This window comes from Mustela lutreola, chromosome 1 (assembly GCF_030435805.1).
Source record: "Mustela lutreola isolate mMusLut2 chromosome 1, mMusLut2.pri, whole genome shotgun sequence".
Lineage (NCBI taxonomy): Eukaryota > Metazoa > Chordata > Mammalia > Carnivora > Mustelidae > Mustela > Mustela lutreola.
In genome coordinates this window covers 24,266,081-24,284,624 of record NC_081290.1, presented here as the reverse complement: position 1 = coordinate 24,284,624, position 18,544 = coordinate 24,266,081, and the positions used below count along the sequence as shown (strand labels likewise).

The following is an 18,544-nucleotide window of genomic DNA, read 5'->3' as shown; positions in this document are numbered from 1 at the left end:
CACCTCAAGCCAGAAGTACTTTGCCTCAAAATAGTCATGCAATATTATTGCGTTGTATTTTTTTTTAACTAAGCATACATGTACTGGTTTAAAAAGTATAAACTACTTTATAAAAATATTCTTTATAAGAAGAAGGAAACAATTAAGAATGAAAAACCACATGGCAATTTGTCTGATTCCCCCTCCTCCACTTTAGGAGTAAGAGAAATGATAAGAACAGAAATGCAAACTTGCAAAGGGACTCATTTAAGTTTTTTCAATTTTTTTTTTAATAAAATGGCATCAATTGCTGAAAGCATTATGGCCTTTGTTATGCTACATAATACTGGTATAAAATGTGAATAGTACAAAGTTCATCATATATAATATAAGGTTTTAATATATTACATTTGTTTCTACATAAACAGACTATAAATATATGTGCCATAGCATGTTTTACAGTCATGGTTCCCAGCATCTCACACTATGGTACCAAATGAAAAATACATATTCTCTTTTAAAAAGGAAAGTACAAGGGCAGAAACCAGTAGAAATAGCTTGACATGTTAAAAGTCTAAATAATACAATAGATGTTGTTAAAACTTTGGCTATAAAATAATTTTGAAATCTGGCTAATAGTCCTTGAGAAAGTGAACAAACCAAATCAGCTCTTACTAGAGTGCAGAGGCCAAATTGCTAAAATACTGACTGATTGGGGTGAAAGGGGCCGAGTTCAGGGAGGGGAGAAGGAACAAAAGAGTAAAATCCCTCCTGAAACTTTGACACCACAGCTTGATACGGAACCTACTGCATTCAGGCTCAGACATATATCACATCGGGACAGATATGTGGGTTTTCATCCAGAAGAAACCAGAAGCTGGTTTATACAGTCAGAACTCTTCAACACGACAGGGAGTCTCTGTCTGAATGTCCATTCTTTCTGGTGTTCTGAGTAAAGGATCGGCCTGGGAGACAAGGAGCCAGAGCTGCATCATTTCCTTCCTGGGGCTTGGCCAAGAGACACGTAAGAGTCCGGAAGGAACTCTCATTAGGAGTCGGAAACAGCTCAAGGAGCTCTCATTTAGCCCAACTGGGAAGAGCACGAAATCTTCTAAAACCAGTAGCCTCATCTGAAGCCTTTACCTTTCCTAACAGACCCCAGGCCCACCTCCACCAGAGCCAACACAACGCATCTGCAGGCTCCAGTACACTCTCGAAGCAAGCCGACATCTTCCTTTCTGTCCATCCAAACCCCACACGTACGACTTGGCTCAGAACCCATATCCTGAACAAAGCTTCTTGGATGGACTCAGTCCTAAAGGTCTTTCCTATCTTCAACACCTAAAGCACTTGCATTGCTTGGTTTATCTTCTGGTTTTACAGAGACGTGTCAACTCCCCAGGAGCTGCCACTTCACGGAGGATGCAGCCATTCCTTGAACTTCTTTTGTTAGAACCCATGGGGAGACCCACAGTAAGAGGCATCATACAGGCTTTCTAAATGCATAAACAGAAGGTCAACACCGGGAGAAAACACAAACACATTCTTGAGTCACAAACATCTTCTCAGGAAATGCCTACAGGACTGGCTCCCTGCAGTCTGAGGTCCTTTTTTTTTTTTTTTTGAAATGAAAATCAAATGTGGCTACTTCCTAGTGATGGAAAGAACAACACTTGAAAATCTGAGCAGCACCTCTCATGTGATTTCCAGGAGTGGGGGACGTGGGTGCCTCCATTTAAACAGGAGGAGAGCTCAATGTGGGCCCAGAGTCAGGCTGGAGAATCTGGGCCGTACTGCTAACTGGTGGTCCAATCTCCACCAGCTTTAACAGTTCAGCCTCCTCGCTGGAGTACACATTGGTGTCTGTATCATCGGAGTGATACCCAGACTGGTAGCCACTTGTTTGGTTAGAGCCTTCGGATGCCACAGATTCCTTGCTTTTGCTGGGCATCAGTCCACTGTGGAAGAAAGGACAACCAAATGAGCTGGTGGGAAGAAGGCAGTTCTTTCCCGTTTTACCCTAACCTTGTTCCTGACCCCGTGTGGGCTGTAATCTCCCTGGAGACACAAGCCCCTATCTCCCCCACTTGTTAATCAACGTATCAGGTTTACTCAGACAATGTCTATTTTCAGGTACTAGCATGAGCTAGTAGTTTCAGATAAGTCCTCTTATTCAGGTCCAAGTCTTTCAAGCCTGTGACGAGATGAAAGGCAGTTCTCCGGAGTAATGCAAAGGCTCCAACCAATGGAACATTTTTATGGCATTGAAGATTGACAGGTTTGTATACAATGATAGGAGCCAAGGGGACTCTGACCGTGTAAAAGGAAATTGGGATGTTCTGAGAGTCGATTTCTGCTTTCCTCGCAGTGTTGATTAAGGATTACAAGGCCTATGTACAGTGTTAATAAAGTTCTTGAGCAAATTTAAATTTCAAAAACTTGAAGCGTGTGTGTGCAATCAAGCCAGACTGTCAAAAACTGCTTTTTACTCATCAAAAGAACATTCTTTGGAAGGACTGACGGCCTGGGTCACTCAGCAGCAACTAGAGAATGTTTTCAATGGCATGGAATCGTAACAGACCATAATCATGTCAAAGCCTAAAAGTGTAAGCTGTGCTGATCTAAAAAAATCAGGATTTACATTTTTCTCAAGCCATTCTGAGGTGTGGGCTTTTCCCCTTAATACATGTTTTACCAAATTATTCGTGTTAAAAACCACAAAAAGGATTTAATTAAGTCTATGTTCATTTACGGCTTAAAAGGTATTTCAAATAACTAGAAATACAATTTTTCTTTCAATTCAGCCTCAAGTAATTGAGTTTGGTATCTCAGACAATGGCATGGTACCGGGCACATAGTCACCACTGAATAAATATATTTTACATCAATGAATGAAACATGTCATTGGCTCTAACAAGTTCTCACCCTGGGCCTAAAGCAAATAATACAATTGCACAATGGCAATTTTTAATTTACCATTTCTTTATGTGAACATCCTTTTATTTTATTTTACCTTTTCTTTATGTGAACATCCCTCAATAACCCATGGGTGTTCCCATTTTATATAATGTTAGGTTATAAGTACATCAAAGTCTTCAATTCTCACTTAGAGTGAGTTCACTAGCAAATAAATGACTGCTCTTTATCTTAGCATTTTTATAGAGATTTTCATTTATGTAGTAGGTTAAAAACAGGTACATCTATTAAAACAACTATAAATTCCTACAGAACCACATGGGGGAAATCATATTAAAAACCAAACTTAATATTTTTTCCACAATTAAGCCAATGATAATAATAAGCCAAATAATTCAGCCAATAATGTTTAAGTATCTCAAACAAATAGATATTGGCTTATTTATGTATCACACATCTAAAGACAGATGCACTCATTTAGGTACAGGCTTGAAAATTCTTCAGAGTCCACAAAGATTTTAATCATCTCAATTTAAGGGATTACCTCCAATGACCTTTGTTACTTAGCCGGTACTACATAAACATAAAAATTCCCTGGTATTCATAAATTCTCTATAAAAACTGACCACATCCCCTAATTAATTTCAGATTCTTTTTCAAATGTGGCATGTAATTATTTGTTTGATCAGTTTCAGTTCTTCATTAGTTCAGTTGATGCAAACCAACAAAGACACAAAAAGGGAAAACTGTATCTACACTGAAAGTCCTAAGTTCCTTCTAAAAATTCCTGTTGAGATTTGTCTTTTCTATTTGACTGAGCCTTACCTAAAAGATGGAGCTAATTTGGTTCTGTCTTCCAAGGTTTTCAGCTCTTCTGATGCAAGGACCATACCACTGTCCGTCTGGTTGTCCTTTTTAAGAGACAAGGAGATGGCACAGTTGATTGAGTGTGCACACTGACCAACTACTTAATTAAACCGATTTCTTAACTCATCTATCAGACAATACGCTCCAGTGTTCCCCAGGGGCAGGTAAAGATATCATAGCCAGAAAATGGACCAGGTACAAGAAGAAACAACTGCTTCCTAATAGTAAACTCAGGCCTGGAAGAAAAGAATTCAAGAAGCAGAAACTGAGGAGACCTAATGCCATCCCACTTTTCATAGTGATACTATTTACACTTGAGTGGAACTGGGCATGAGGCTAGGCTATCTAGAACCTTGGACTAGGGGCTGTGCTTATGGAAAATCCAATGGGGGGGGGGGGGTACTGATCAGTTTCATCTCCATAACGACCCCATGACACATACCTTTATAACAAGGCTCCAAGACTCTAATGCTTGGGCTAATATTTATCTAGCTAATATTTCATCCTTTGTGTTATTTTTAAGACTATTTTTAAAAGATGTACTTACATCTGGGATTACTTTTACTTCTGGTTCTTCCAACGGGATATCTTCAAATGTTTTTACACTCACGGGCCGGCTCTTTCGCTTACTGTTCTGCAGATACTGGCTGCAAAAGAACCAATATTTTTATTTGGGTGGTGGTATATTTGGCTGCAGAGACCAAAAGTGATACCTAAATTCATTATCTTTCAACCACAAGTTTAATAGCAACCTTCAAAACATCCTTTGGAAAAAGAAAAACAAAACAAAATAAAAATCTTTCTCTGCTAGCACAGAGTGAAGGCTTCATTTCCTGTGAGGGCCTATTTAAAAGTATAATCTAAGTGAGGGGCCTAGATGAGCTTCTGTTCCTTTGAATCCTATTTCTGAGGGCTGGGGCTGGACTACAGACAACAACAGCAAACTAAGTGATCAACTGTCTTCTGCACGGTGTCCTGATTGCCTGAGATTCCTCCACTGGGCTCTTGACATATTACAGAGCATTGAACATCTTTCTGGCTACCTCCAGAAAAGTTTTTCTAGACAATGCCCACCAAACAACCATTCAGTGAAAGATGGGCAGAGGAAACACCTACAGATCTCACCCAGGTTCTGTAAAAGACACTGAACCCACCAGGATCTGGAGACAACGTCTTCTTTCTGCATGTAATGGAGGCTTAGTGTGTGTGTGTGTTGGGTGGGGAGGGGAGCTGCTGAGTCTCACAATCCCCTATTTTCAGCCCACAGAATGGCTGGTCTTGGAAAAAGGCAGTGGTTCAAGAGTTATGAGATGTTTCATCTATTTCAAAGTCTACTACTGACCACACAAACTTGGGCAAGACCTGAATATTTCCATGCCTTTACTGCCCCGTCTTTAAAATGTGTTGGCAATAACTTTCCCTCCCTCACTCACAGAGATATCTCAAGGATGAATGAGGTGGGTGGCAAGTGTCCCTAGAAAGAATGATGCTCTATCAGCCAAAGCCTGTTTTCCTCCTTTGAGTTCCAAAGGGTACCAGTTTCTTTCAGGGGTTCAAAGAATAGGACTTATCAGATTAACGTATCACCTGTTTCCTGGGGGTGCTCCTTCCCTGCTATGTGTCTTTGGGTGAGTCTGATTTTGTTAAAAGCACCAACAATCCAGTGGAAAGAAGGGAAGTTCTTTTTACAACAAGAGACAGGAAATTCACTCTCCACGCTTATCCCAGCATAATTCCTCCCCTTGTCAGGCTTCTGGACATGTCATATATATTCCTGTGTTTTCTGTGACCAAGTGGAATGAGGTCACACTTGAGCCAAACAAGGAGAATGGAAATTGGGTCTCCGTCCCCTGGAACCAGGAGGCTGGCTCCTCCCCTTACAGAAAGGAGAGAACGAGGTTCACTAGTGACATCCTCATCCTCGTTCAGGAAATTCCACAAAAAAAAGAGGACATGATAGATACGGAGACAGAGAAAAGCCCACTTCTCCTGAGTCCAGTCCCTGAGAGTGGCTGCTGTTAAAGACTACTGATACCACAGTTAATCATTCATTGATTCACTCATTCAGGAATTCTTTACTGAGAATCGCCCACATGCCGGGCACTGTGCTAAATGGTCCCCAACTGCTGTCTCATAGCATCTTCATAAATGATATCTGTTAGGGGTGGGTGTCAGTATCCAAGCTTCAGAAGAGGAAAGCGAGGCATAGAAAGGTTAAGGAACCTGGCCAAAATCACATAGCTAGACTGTTTGAGTTATGAGTATCCATTGAAGGATTTGAAGCATGAGACTGACAAAGTCAGATGCGCCCTTTAGGAAGCTGACTCTGGTAGAGGAAGGTGAAAACAGGCAGTGAGACCAATTTAGGGGCTCTTTTCCATGTCTCTAGAAGAAAGAAGGGCAGCCTGCCCAGGTGAGAGGGTGCCCACAGGGTTTGGGAAAGCAGATAAGATTCCAGAGATATGTGGCATGTAGAATCCACGAGAGGGGGTAAGTTTGGGCCATGATACAGTTGCCTTAGAAAAAAACAGTTGAGGAAGCGAAGACTTAGGGAGGAAATGGCTAGGACGGGGATTCGAAATTGGCCTTCAGATTCTAAAGCCCATTGTCTTGTTTTGTTCTGCTACCCTCCTCTACACTGACTCCCTTGGAAAAGCAACAGGAAGGAAAAACTAGAAGAGAACAATGGCTATGACAGTTCAAGTCTTTACGAAGCACCTACTACGCGCACAGCACTGCTCTCTCCCACGCAGGCACTGACCGTGGGGTGGGACCCGTGCAGGAGAGAAGACAGACAGAGGTGGAGAAAGGACAGTTTCACTGCAAGCAGTCTGAGACCACAGCCAAATCCAGGAGCATCTAGCCAGGAGGCTGTCCCAGACGTCAATCCACGAGGAGCACTTAATCATCACCAGCAATTAACCAAAATGAAGAAAAATGGTACGTGCCAAAACCTTTCTCTGGGAGAGAAAAGAAATCTTTGATAAGCTGCTTGGAGTAGGAGGTGAGACTCCCGGGGGAAATGACGGAGCAACCACAGATGGTCCCCAAACTGCCCTCAAAGAAAGATGAGTCCAATTAATATGCGTTTTCTTCCAGAAAGCATGCAAACTTGGGGCCAGAGCTGATCCACAGGGGAAATTAGAGACAAAGCGAAGTCTAGACACTAGTGATCTGTCCTGTTCACCCTTCCCCCACACACCCTTCGGCCTCTTTGCTAAATAAATGTTGAACAAATATTTTTAATTAATTTGAAGGGACAGCAAATGATGAGGTACCCACAGTGATGCCTCTATTCAGCTCCATGGCACATCAGCTCCATCACATTATAATGTGATGGGATTGAAAACTACCAAGAGGAAGCAAATGAGAAAGAATCCTCAGCTTTTCTACCTAACCGGAAATGGGGAAAAAAAAAAAAAAAAAAAAAAAAAAACCAAAAACAGAACAAGTCCACTGAGAAGTATCCCAGCCTCATCTCTGGTCCCCGCAGGGAAGCAGAACCAAAAGAGAGCCTCAAAACGAGGTGTGCCAGGTGCAGATGCCTCCATGCTGCATTTCTTTTAACCCAGATGATTAAAATGTGACTGTGGAGTCTTGTTTTTATAAAAGGAGAAAGGGTTGCAGGGGTGAAGAGGGGGCTGCCGACAAAAGATTCCAATTTCCATTTTATTTTTCAAATTATGGCTGGATAAAAGAGAAACTGAACTGGAAAGACCCATTCGAAAATCACAGACAGAAAATAGGAGCCAGGCCTGGTGTCACATTTGTCCATGCTTCTGGGGATAAATGCTAGCAGCCCTGATTTAGATCCAGCATTGCATTTGGCACTCCCATTACACAAACATGACTTCATCGACTCTCGGCACCATATGCAAAGCATCCAAGCGAGCCAAGAGACTGCTGCTCGGGTCCTCCCTCCACCTGGTCACACAAAACCCAAGGAACAGAGTTCATGATCAAATGGCTTTCTGATAAAGGAATAATTAACACACGAGAAGGCCAGTGGAGCTTGAACTAGACTTTTTAAACAGGAGAGTGGAACTATTGGCTTTCAGTTCATTCACCTTTCTCTTTGAGGGTACCTCCTTCTCAGGGCAGAAAACAGGACAAAGAGAAAGACTGGAGGACCTGGATTCATCCTAGAGATGTGATTTTCAGCAGCTTGATGAATAACTATCACCTATCGAGTGCTCTCTAAGTGCCAGGCACATAGAAGTATGTTGTTATACCATGCAATTCTCAAAATAATCATTTCTGAACACCAGCGCCTTCACCTGGGTCACAGCGAAGAGGAGCGTCAGGTCACTAAGAGGCAGACTTAGTTGTCCAACCAGTTCTATCAGACTCTAAAATCTGGATCTTTAACCACAATTGTTTATGCCCACCAGGGGGTTACTCTTAGCCTCACATGCAACATCTTCAGCAAGAAAGATAATAGTTTCTCCCTTGCGTAACTGTACCAGTTATCATGTAGGCAGAATCTGATAACGGAAGGAAAAGTTCTTCGAAAAAATGCTGAAAACTCCCAACAGAAAAGTAACCAGCGGCTTATGTGTTGGCTTCTACCCACTCTGGCCGTGTTCCTGCCATCCTATGTGATTCCACAGAACAAACTGTCCGGGGGGCCTCCTCGCCCTTGACCAGGCGGCCTGGCTAGCCTAGAGCTCCGTGTCCCGCCTGCAGCCACAGCACTCTCAAGAGTGCGGGCTGGACCCTGTGATCAGGGGAGCCAGTTACAGGAGGAAAATACCCAGGGGGAGGGGTGGGGAACAAAGAAGTCCCAGGCTTCGTAAAAGGCAATTTTAATATCATAGTGTAGACACTGTATCAACTCTTTCCTCAGACACAGGTGTTGGAAGAGAGAAAAAAAAAAGCTGCCTTCAGAACCCCTTTACAGATCAGGAGAGGACAGCAGTGCATGTGTTTTAAATAAGTCCAGCATTCCTATTATGCAAATAAAATGCTGAAAATCAGACCAGGGAGGGGCTTCTGAAGATGTGCTGTCCAGTCCAATTCGGGACACATCCCCATGGCACCCTGCATCCTAGCCAGAGAGGCATAAGTGTGTCCTCATATATGCATAAAACCCTTCCTTCCAGAATCCTTCCTAAGCCATTTAATTCACATTAATAAAAGAGTACATGGGGATAATTTAAATACAGATGTCTATATAAAATTGGTCTCTTTTTCTGGAGATTAACATACTGTGGCATTCCAGCTATTTGCAGCTGCAGGGCTTAGAATTTGAAAGGAACAGCTATGGCAGCAATGTGGACCGCAGATGGGGAGCAACTCACCTACCCCGGCCCTCTTCAAGGAGCACTTCCCCTGATAGCAGTCTCAGGGCTAAGGTTAAATATGGAGGTGAGAGGCAATCTTCCTTCCATCCCCTCCCCAAATGACCTTGAAGTGCCCCCATCCCTCCCCCCAGGGGGATGTTGACCATATACAGTACCTGATTCCTGCTGTGTTGTCATAATGGAATTTGGGGTCACACACTTCCTCTTCCTCCATACAGGAAACAGGTGAGGTAGGCAGAGAGAGTCCAGAATCCTCTTCCATGCTCAAAGTCTCTGATATCGGGAGAACAATGTAGTCTTTGCCATCCTGAAACAACAAACACAGCGTGCTATTGTTATGGCTCCTGCCCCTCAAGAACCTTTTCATGAGAAACAAAGGCCATAGGGGCTCCTTGGTGATGAGGTCGGTAGCTTTCCTATCTGAGTGCAGAACTTAAAGACAACATTAAAGATGGTTTGTCAAAAACAAAAGGGCACTTGAAAGGGATGTGTATATATGAAAGTATGTTAAAAGAGTTAATATAAAAACAAGAGGCGTAAGGGGACCGCCAACAACTGTGGTCAGGAGGAAGACAAAGCAGGCTGTGGCCAGAGATATGACAACAGGACACGGAGGGCTCAGAAATCATTTCTTCACGAAGCCCTACCTACCGAAGCCAGGTCTTTTAAAAGGCATGTCATCGAACTTTAGCCTCTACATTTCAAGGCAATGGAAAAATCTGATAACAGTCTAGAGAAAAGCAATAAATGTGCAGGAAAATGGGTCTTCTGAGAAAAGGTTGCACAATTTAACATTATTTCATCAAGAGAAAGAAAGAAAGGGCAATGTGATACCTTTAAACGTTTGAAAAGCTTACTGATAAAAACAGATTTGACCCATTGTCCCCCACCTGTTCAAAAGAAAAGTAGGAGGAAATTGGCTTCCATTCATGGTAGTAAGAGGCCATTGACTGGAGATTAAATAATTTCGTAATGGTAAAGATTACAATTCTAAAATCCTCCAGTAGAAGTTCTGGGAGTCTGGGATTTTACTGAGGAAAAGCCATCTATTTTGCGGGCTTCAGATATCATGCTGTCTGTGCAGTGTAGTAAAAATTCCTTGAAATTCTGTCCATTGTTGATAGTCTGTGGATCAGCTAATTTTTATTAATTAAGTGACTGGTTGATTTTACTTTAGAAGAGCATCTGAAGACAACAAAAAGATACATCAGGAGGAATGAGTGGTTTGGATCTCATCTGTCTAAAAGTTACAGCTTTTTAAAAAAGCATTATTGCTCAGATCTGCAAGAATATGGTGGCCATGAGAACATCTAGGGAGGAGAGAAGCTCTTGGACACACTTCTTGGATGGAGGTCACAAACCTGCTGAGCATTAGCTTGTAACAGATTTCCCAAGTGTTCCACCAGCTCAGAAAACGTGGGTCTCTGATTGGGCTCTCCGTGCCAGCAGTCAAGCATGGTCTGGTATCTAGAAGACCAAAACACTAATGTCATTAACTATCTCCTTCTTCCTCATCTGGTGCTGAGAAGAAGCACTTGAATGAATAAACATTTGTGAAAAGTCCACCATGAGCCCAGACACTAAATAGTAATATAACACCATATAAAACACATAACCCTATACTTGGAGCATCAAATATGTCTAGGAAATGTTATAAACTGACTTCCAATAAAAACTAACTGGCGGGTATAGATAAAGTGCTGTTGTTTCAAGAAGAGATGACTCTCTGCTTGAGATTATCAAGGAAGACTTCCAGAGAGAAGAAGGGCACAGACGGGGCCACGAAAGAAGTCAGTATCATGAAAAGTCTTCTGGGCAAGGGAAGTTTTTATGCATGAAGAAAGGATAGAAAGATATTTTCGAAGTCTTACATTTCTGGTGTGGCATAATCAGGGGCCCTCATTCGAGTGCCTTCTTTCAATCGCCTACAAAATTCCTCATCGATCTTTACTCCAGGATATGGAGAAGCACCTAGAATAAAACAGGAATGGGACATTATATGATTTTATTTTTTTCTTATAAAAAACCCTGACTCTTGAACATCATCCCAAATATATACATACATATATGTATGTATACACACACACACACACACACACGCATATATATATTTTAAACGATCCAAAGCTTCCAAGTAACCTTCACCAGATAAAGGTGGAATGCAGGAGAGGAAAAGGTGCACTGGGGTCACTGACTTGTATCATTCTCTTGGGAGTATGGATGGAGGGACAAAAAACAAGTGACTTACCTAGCGAAAATATTTCCCAGAGCAAGACACCAAAAGACCACACATCACTCTGAATTGTGTACACTCTGTCAAAAATTGTTTCTGGGGCCATCCATTTCAAAGGGAGGCGAGCCTAAGAGGGTAGAAGACAAGGAATCAGAACCCAACTTAGCACACATCTGAAGAGAAAGCTTCCTTTGTTCCCAACGCAGGTCCTGAAGCTTGCAAAGACGAATTTGGATCCTGCAATTTAACAGAGCACTGGGTTCATCTTTGAAACTTACATCTCCTTTTCTGACATAATCTGGGTCTTTATAAATATCCCGGGCCAAGCCAAAGTCACAGATTTTAACCACGTTCTTCTCGGACAAGAGGATGTTGCGTGCAGCCAGGTCCCTGTGGATACACTGCAAAAAGAATCGTGGGTGCGTTAGGTCTCGGCACAGCTGATGTCTTCTGCACCTGTTGTGATCTCATGCTCAAAAAAGCCCCACTTCAGAAAACCAACTGATTAACAAGCACTGGGCTAATCTCTTTCATCAACCCTTCAAGAAAGAAGTCTGACTTTTGTGGAGGCACACATCTGCTTATCGCATAAAGAGTCCCAGACTTTGGAGTTAAATAATTAAGTTATAGTATGATGACGGAGTCATAAATAGACTTCTCTTGGACACAGTTACGAACGTGTTTCTGGTCACATCCACATATCCCTTTTGCTTGGCACCATATACCGTTAAAACCTGTTATTCTAAGGAGGCCCTAGAACGCCCTCCTACTCGGAATGAATGCTCAGAAACCAGGACAAGGGGTTCTCCTTCATTTGGTGCCCTTTGTTGGTTTCTCAGTTCCATACGGAACTGAAACTGACCAGCTCTGATAAACTTTCCCCTGTGAGGCTCATCCTGTTTCAAAGTGTTGGATTATCGTAAAGGTCTATGAAAGAGATTTCAGCTTCTCATGGGTCAAGTGGATTCTCTGGTGCACTAAAAAAGGAGAAAACCAAATTCGTCCTGCTTTCTCCCCACTCTTTTCCGGTCCTCAGTGTCTCTCTTCTTGATATCCCCATCTTCATCTAACCTCTTACTACTAGCAGCTTTAGCTTCACCTGGTCGATTTGTTGGGGAACAAGAGTCCCGGGGAATATTTGTAAATGAATGAAAGGCTCCGAGGAGAGTTCTGAAGCCAGCACCGGAGTGATCACAGGAGCCAGGCATAGCCGACCAGCCCACACCCTTGTCTCCGTGTAGCACTTCCCTCTGAAAGAGGTATATACGGAAGTCTTCGGCCAAGCATGACTGAGCAAGACAGGAGATTCCAAAAACCAGAAAGTCCTCTCTACTTTTCCCCCAACCAAAGTTTCTTTATTTCAGACCAAGAAACAGGTGGTTTTCAAGAAACCAGCTGGTAGATGCAAGGGAAGTTAGCGGTCCCCACCCCATTCCCTCCCCAGTCGAAAGTTACCCTGACTCAACGCATGCTCTGGTCTTTAAAAATAATAATAAAATAAAATCAGAATCTCCAAGAAAGGCAAAGGGCCTTTTTCTGTGGGAAAATCCCCTAAGACCACTCTGCTCTCCTTTCCCCTTGGGAGAAAGGAGACAAGAGCTCTCAGGCAGAAACTTTCCAGATCCTGAGGTTCTGAAAGCTATGACGAGCTTTAAGCTTCAGAAAAAGAAATGGGTTAGAGATTTCACTCTAATTTAGGAAAACAAAAACAGTAAGTCTTTCCTTCCCTCCAGGAGGGTGCAACCAATGCATTCCGTCAACTGATCATTTTTCCTGAAGCTTAATTTGAATTCTCCTTGTTTAATATAAAACCATCCGTCCTGCCCTTCCCAGAGGGGTGACTTCAACCGACCCCGCTCCTGCCGTGGTGTTTACAGCCTCTGGAATATTTGTAACTTGTCACGTCCCCACCACAGCCTTTGTTTGGCCTACTTTTCTAATTTTAGCTTTTATAATCGCTCTCATCTGAAGCCTGTCCTTCCTGCTTTCTAATTATACCACTAACAAATACTTTTTGATGGATGGGGATGAATGTAAAATAAATTAAAAATAGACTCTCTCACACCAAGATATCTGCAAGTCTCAGTTCCTCACCTTTCCTAGGTCGCTGCTCAGATGTCACAATCTTATACAGCCTTCCTGGTCCGTTTTGTTTAAAATCGGTGTACACAAACACAGAAGTGCATGCACACACAAACATACCATTCTAGTATACTCTCTAACCCTACCCCTTTCCTGCTTATTTTTCCCCATAGGGCTTATTCCCTTCCTACCTACTATGTAGTTGACTTGTTTATATTGTTCACTGCCTGTTCGGCCCAGTAGGATGTAAACTCCATGATGGTGGAGAGCTTTGCCTGTCCGTTCACACAGTATCCTTAGCACTGCCTGCATTTAATAGATGGTCATTAAATATTTACCACATGAATTAATTAATTTTATGAAATCCTTACACCTCCTTAAATTAGCAGGAATGGGGCCTTTCCAACAGAACTCTTTAAGTAGTCCCAGCAGTGGGGAACGAATTACAGTTCCAAACAAACACCGGTGGCTGGCACTGGACATCTTACTTCCAGATCTGCGATCCGAAGAGATACTTAGGGTCCCCTCTGAGCTGTCTTACCTTCCGTGATGCCAAAAACTCCATGCCCTTAGCCACCTGGAAGCTGTAACAGATGAGATGCTCCAAGGTCAGGAAGTTCTTGTACAGATCTTCTGAAACTGTGAGAAGATGCGGGAGGACAGAGATCAGTATTGCCCCCAGAAACTATTTCTTTCTAAGTTTGTTAGAGTAAGCTTCCTTTTAACACTTGGGAGTTAAACCTCTGGAAATAAAAGCAGAGAGAAAAATGCCTGTATCTTCTGTAAATTTGCTGAATCCTCGTATTATTAGCTTTCATCATACCCCTTAGCCAAAAAATGCTGGTTTTTCCATCTTAGTCAAATTGGACCAGCAAATCCAGGAGACACAAGGGAGGTGCGTTTGGCAGAGATGGCAGAGAGCAAAAGAGGACTTTTTTAAGTCTGCTGTTTTAAATTGTTGTTTTTTTTTTTTTTTCATGTACCCAGAGGGATAAACAATAGTTTCATATCAAGAACTCTAAAAATAAAACAACAATATTCAGGGTCATTGAATCTTTTCTCTCCAGGCTTTGTCCTGGGACAAAGGCCAAAGGTCAAATTATAATCTACAACAGATAACTAAAAATATCAGAAATATATTCACTTCTCTCACTTTCAAGCTGAGAAAGAGCTGTAAACACATTAAAACAGGCCTGCGAGGATGCTCTTTTCCCTTCAAGGATATGAAGGAGAGGTGACAGGAACATCGAGAGAAAGATGGTTTTACGTAAATTGGTGGTATTTATTTCCATGCAGCTGGTACAAATAAACACTAGGACATTAATGGGTGTTTCAACATGATCACTAAACTCTGGTCAGATAAGATAAGACATGGCTTCTCTCCTAGAGACAAATACCAGAGTAAATGAAAACTCACTTGTAATAATAACCTCGTAAGTATTAAAAAGACTGAGAACTTTTTCTCAATGAGTTTTTTTAAGCTTAGGGTTAGAGGGCCCTCGGTGAGCCATTAGTGAAACGCTTTCATTTTCCAAATGAAGAAATGGAGGACAAATTCCAGGCCACACCCTTTCTTCTCCAACTGAGTAGCCCAATCCTTTGGGTTTCCAGCCCACTGGCCGCCATTTTGTGAGAGAGAAAGATGAGACAGAGAGGGCCCCACTTGGCATGGGCCCAGTTACATGAGATCTAGATGGCCTCTCCATACTCTTCTAGACTGAGACCCAGCATCATACACCCTGCTCGGCTTCTAAGAGAAAGAAGCCAGATTGAAGTTCTATCTGTAGCCTCATGTCTAAGGAAAGGGAAACAGGCTTCTTTCACTATTTCATGACTGGGTTCTGCTAAGATCATGCCTCAAGAGGAGTCAGATGTCAGGAAGCCCCATCTCTATATCCATGGGGCTGTCTCTGCTCCTTCTAAGGGAAGCAGATCGACAGTGTATCCAGGAGCTGGAAGAAATCCTGGAAATTAGACTGCGAACACAGCTCTACTCAGAGAGAACACTAAAATATCACTGGAAGCATAACTGGATATAGAAAAATATGCTTACCAGGACTCTTCCGAGGAAGTACGGTTTCAAGAAAGACTCGATAAGCCCCTTGGAATGGGGTAGAAACAGCAGGTAACCCCTACACTGCCTTGAAGAGTTTGGGTGACTTCGGCAGAGTGGGGCAGAACTGCTCAAGGCAATGTGGAGGCGATCTACTGTCAGAGAGCCTCCTTTGTCCTTAAGGAACAAAGCACTGAGCCTCACCTGCTACTAGATGCTGAACCAATGGTCTCAAAGCATTAGTTTGGTTGTTGCTGACTGTTGAGCCCGCCTGGGGTACTGGGATTTCTCAGGCTTGCCCCGTACTGTGCCTCGCAACCTAGACAGCTGCTTAGTTAGGGCTTCCACAACTCACTTTTGGGAAAACTGAATGGAAGCAGTCTAGAAATGGAGGTCTCTTCCAAATATTAGGGAGTACTGAACTTTTCCCAGGACAGAATTTCTCATAACACTCTACCACCTTCTCTTTCCTGCAAGAGTATGTGTTCATGTTAAGTGTGGAAAAAGCAATGGCAGATACCTTCCTCTTCTTCCACATCACTGAGGGATTTCTCCTCCACAAATCCAGAGCTGGCTGAGCTCTGACTACTGGTGATACTGTCCAAGCGGCGTTTGGGATCCATAGTGATTTCCCCAACGTATTCTTTCCCTTGACGGAATCGTGCCCCTTTGGTCTATAAAGAAGCAAATGGACACACTCCTTGAATACAAAAGAGATCTCTAGAAAACAATTATAGCTAGCTATTAAAAGCAGATAAGAAGGACATTAGTTTCAGGAATATGGAATCTTTGGGCTAGAATCTGGGGAAAGAGTTCTACCTAATAGATTTTCTTCCATAAAGCCTAGTTTCTTCTTTAGCTTAAAGAAATAAACACCTTGTTTCGGGTCTATTCCAGACATGCTTCTGGCATTAGGACATTACGGTGCTCTTTACCAAGGGACTGACACTCCAGGGGACCAAATACTGCTAGGAGAGAGAGAAAATAATCCAGAGAGACCAATAATCTGGTCTCTGGATTATCTGATGCTTTCCTCATGTGCACTTGACCTTTGGAGTCCCTCACTAGGCTCTCCTCCTTCTCATGGCTCTGCCCTGAAATGGGCAGTTGATAGTCAGCTAGCTACAGCATCGTTAGGGAAGGAGTGAAATACGGTTGTCCCAGAAAACTGAAGAGTTCTGCTCTGGGATGGTGCTTTTTAAGTTAATTATGAAAAGGAGGCTAAAAGCATTTTAGGAAGTGAGCCGATATATTCATCAATAGTTTATATTTTTCTGAATTGATCTGTTTGTGTCCATGTAATGGCTTGCTTTCTTCCTTACTCTTTACCATGCCTAATTCCCCAGAGGATTGAAAGTTGTTCATCACATAAATTTTCTTATGAGCTAATAAAAAAAAAGAAATGCAAAAAAAAAAAAAAAAAAAAAAAAACTTTCCAATTTCCTTTCCTTAATTGTGCCTACCCTCTCCCCTCCTTAGGCACCATCTCTAATGGGTCAGTAGATGAGAGTCACAAAAACAAAAAACCAACCATGAGAAGATATGTGCCCCAGCAAGTAAAGAGGAAATTAAAACAAAGAAGACTCCTCACAAGTTCTTCACAGCATTTTAACAGAGAAAGATTAACCTGTATTTTCCTCCATTTTACAATGTGGTCAGAGCTGAGTTCAATGACATACCTTGTAGGGGACAAATTCATTTCTTTTGTTCCTTAAGTAAGTTGACAGGTTTCCAAACTTGCAAAATTCCACTATCACCATGAGTGGCCCTGCAGACAGCACAGCATGTCAAGACAGGAAAATGTTTCCATTCGTGTATCTCATCAAGTGTTTAACACATGGATGAACCAGAAAAATCATAGAAGGACACTACAAACGGTCACCAGGACAAGATCATCAAAATCAGCTGGTCGCAATGCCCTTATAATGTATCTTTTCTTTTACCAACTGGCAATTCCGCAGCAAGAAGAACCAAAATTTCAGAAGAAAATCCAACCATTTGCTTTTCAACACAATCACTTAAGATGATTTCATTTTAGAGGGAACTACTCTTAAGGTCTTTGCTTTCAAGTTTTTTGAGAAGCTTACTTTTCTCATCTGAACCTCTTATACAAGGAGCAAACTGTGGTATAACAAGAGGGCATTTTTTAATTCACAGGAAGTTCTAGAATAATTTATAATGACCATTAAACCTCCATGAAATATATTTATATCTAGGAATCTGGCAAAGTATCCTAAGCTAAGGAAATCAAGGCCATGGGAGCTGAGTGGTTTCCTTGAAACACCCGCAGAAAATCATATGCCAAAATCATTAGGCAACCAGAACCATGCACAGATACTCACCTCCTGGCTTGGTACAGGCTCCTAGAAGATTGACCACATTGAGATGATGGCCAATATGAATGAGGATCTTGAGTTCAGACATGAGCGCTCGGTGTTCACTGTGTGTTGCTCCTTCTACAAATATATGGCAGAGTGAAATCATAAATGTGGGCATTAGCTTAGGAGGATCAGTGCCCCACTGCATACATGTGTGCAACTTACCCTCTAGGGATAATAAACTGTAACCAAATTTACAGACTAGGTACATTGAAAGTCAAGTATAAATTCTATTTCCATGTCTAAATCCAATCCTTACTTTAAGTGCACCCAGAATGTTTGATATTTAAAGGAATCCATTGTGAAGTCTTTTGCAAAGTGGGGAATACATCTGCAAAGGGAATCATGCCCAGATTTTCCTCTCTGACAAAATTGGATTTTCATATATCAGGTTGACTATGCTTCTTAGGGCCTGATTATTTCAGTCCTTCCTGGTAAGGAAGCAACACCATGTATTAAATACCCTTATGTGTTAGGGGCTATGCTGAAGTTCCCGCCAATCAGTGCCAAGAAGGAAACTTAACAGGGGCCAGCTGGCAAGGCCAGTTGGCACAAGAGCCTGATGAGGCTAGAACTGCAAGTGTGATTCTGCACAGACCGGTACAGTTCCCTCTAATTCACACACATGGTCCACACCTCAGACCCTGATGAGCCACCTCAAAACTACACACTCCCTCAGCCACAAGGAAGAATAGGAAAAAGGAGAGAGATGGCTTTGAAATGCACACGACCT

General features: G+C 42.3%; 1 protein-coding gene across 2 annotated transcripts in view; it reads right to left on the bottom strand.

The window, feature by feature from the left end:
• Positions 1 to 281: 281 nt before the first annotated feature.
• The window catches only part of KDR (kinase insert domain receptor), a 43,964-nt gene continuing 25,701 nt past the window's right edge, over positions 282 to 18,544 (bottom strand). Inside the window, exons 19-30 of one of the 2 annotated variants that reach the window (XM_059161102.1) lie at positions 17,776 to 17,889; positions 17,113 to 17,201; positions 15,954 to 16,107; positions 13,922 to 14,019; positions 11,577 to 11,699; positions 11,314 to 11,425; positions 10,937 to 11,036; positions 10,427 to 10,532; positions 9,221 to 9,372; positions 4,310 to 4,409; positions 3,721 to 3,806; positions 282 to 1,937 (exon numbers count right to left, since the gene is read on the bottom strand). In XM_059161102.1, the coding sequence (XP_059017085.1) occupies positions 1,715 to 1,937; positions 3,721 to 3,806; positions 4,310 to 4,409; positions 9,221 to 9,372; positions 10,427 to 10,532; positions 10,937 to 11,036; positions 11,314 to 11,425; positions 11,577 to 11,699; positions 13,922 to 14,019; positions 15,954 to 16,107; positions 17,113 to 17,201; positions 17,776 to 17,889 (1,457 nt within the window). In that variant the 3' untranslated portion in view covers positions 282 to 1,714. The remainder of the gene's footprint in view (positions 1,938 to 3,720; positions 3,807 to 4,309; positions 4,410 to 9,220; positions 9,373 to 10,426; positions 10,533 to 10,936; positions 11,037 to 11,313; positions 11,426 to 11,576; positions 11,700 to 13,921; positions 14,020 to 15,953; positions 16,108 to 17,112; positions 17,202 to 17,775; positions 17,890 to 18,544) is intronic. The other variant, XM_059161092.1, reaches the window with a different exon arrangement.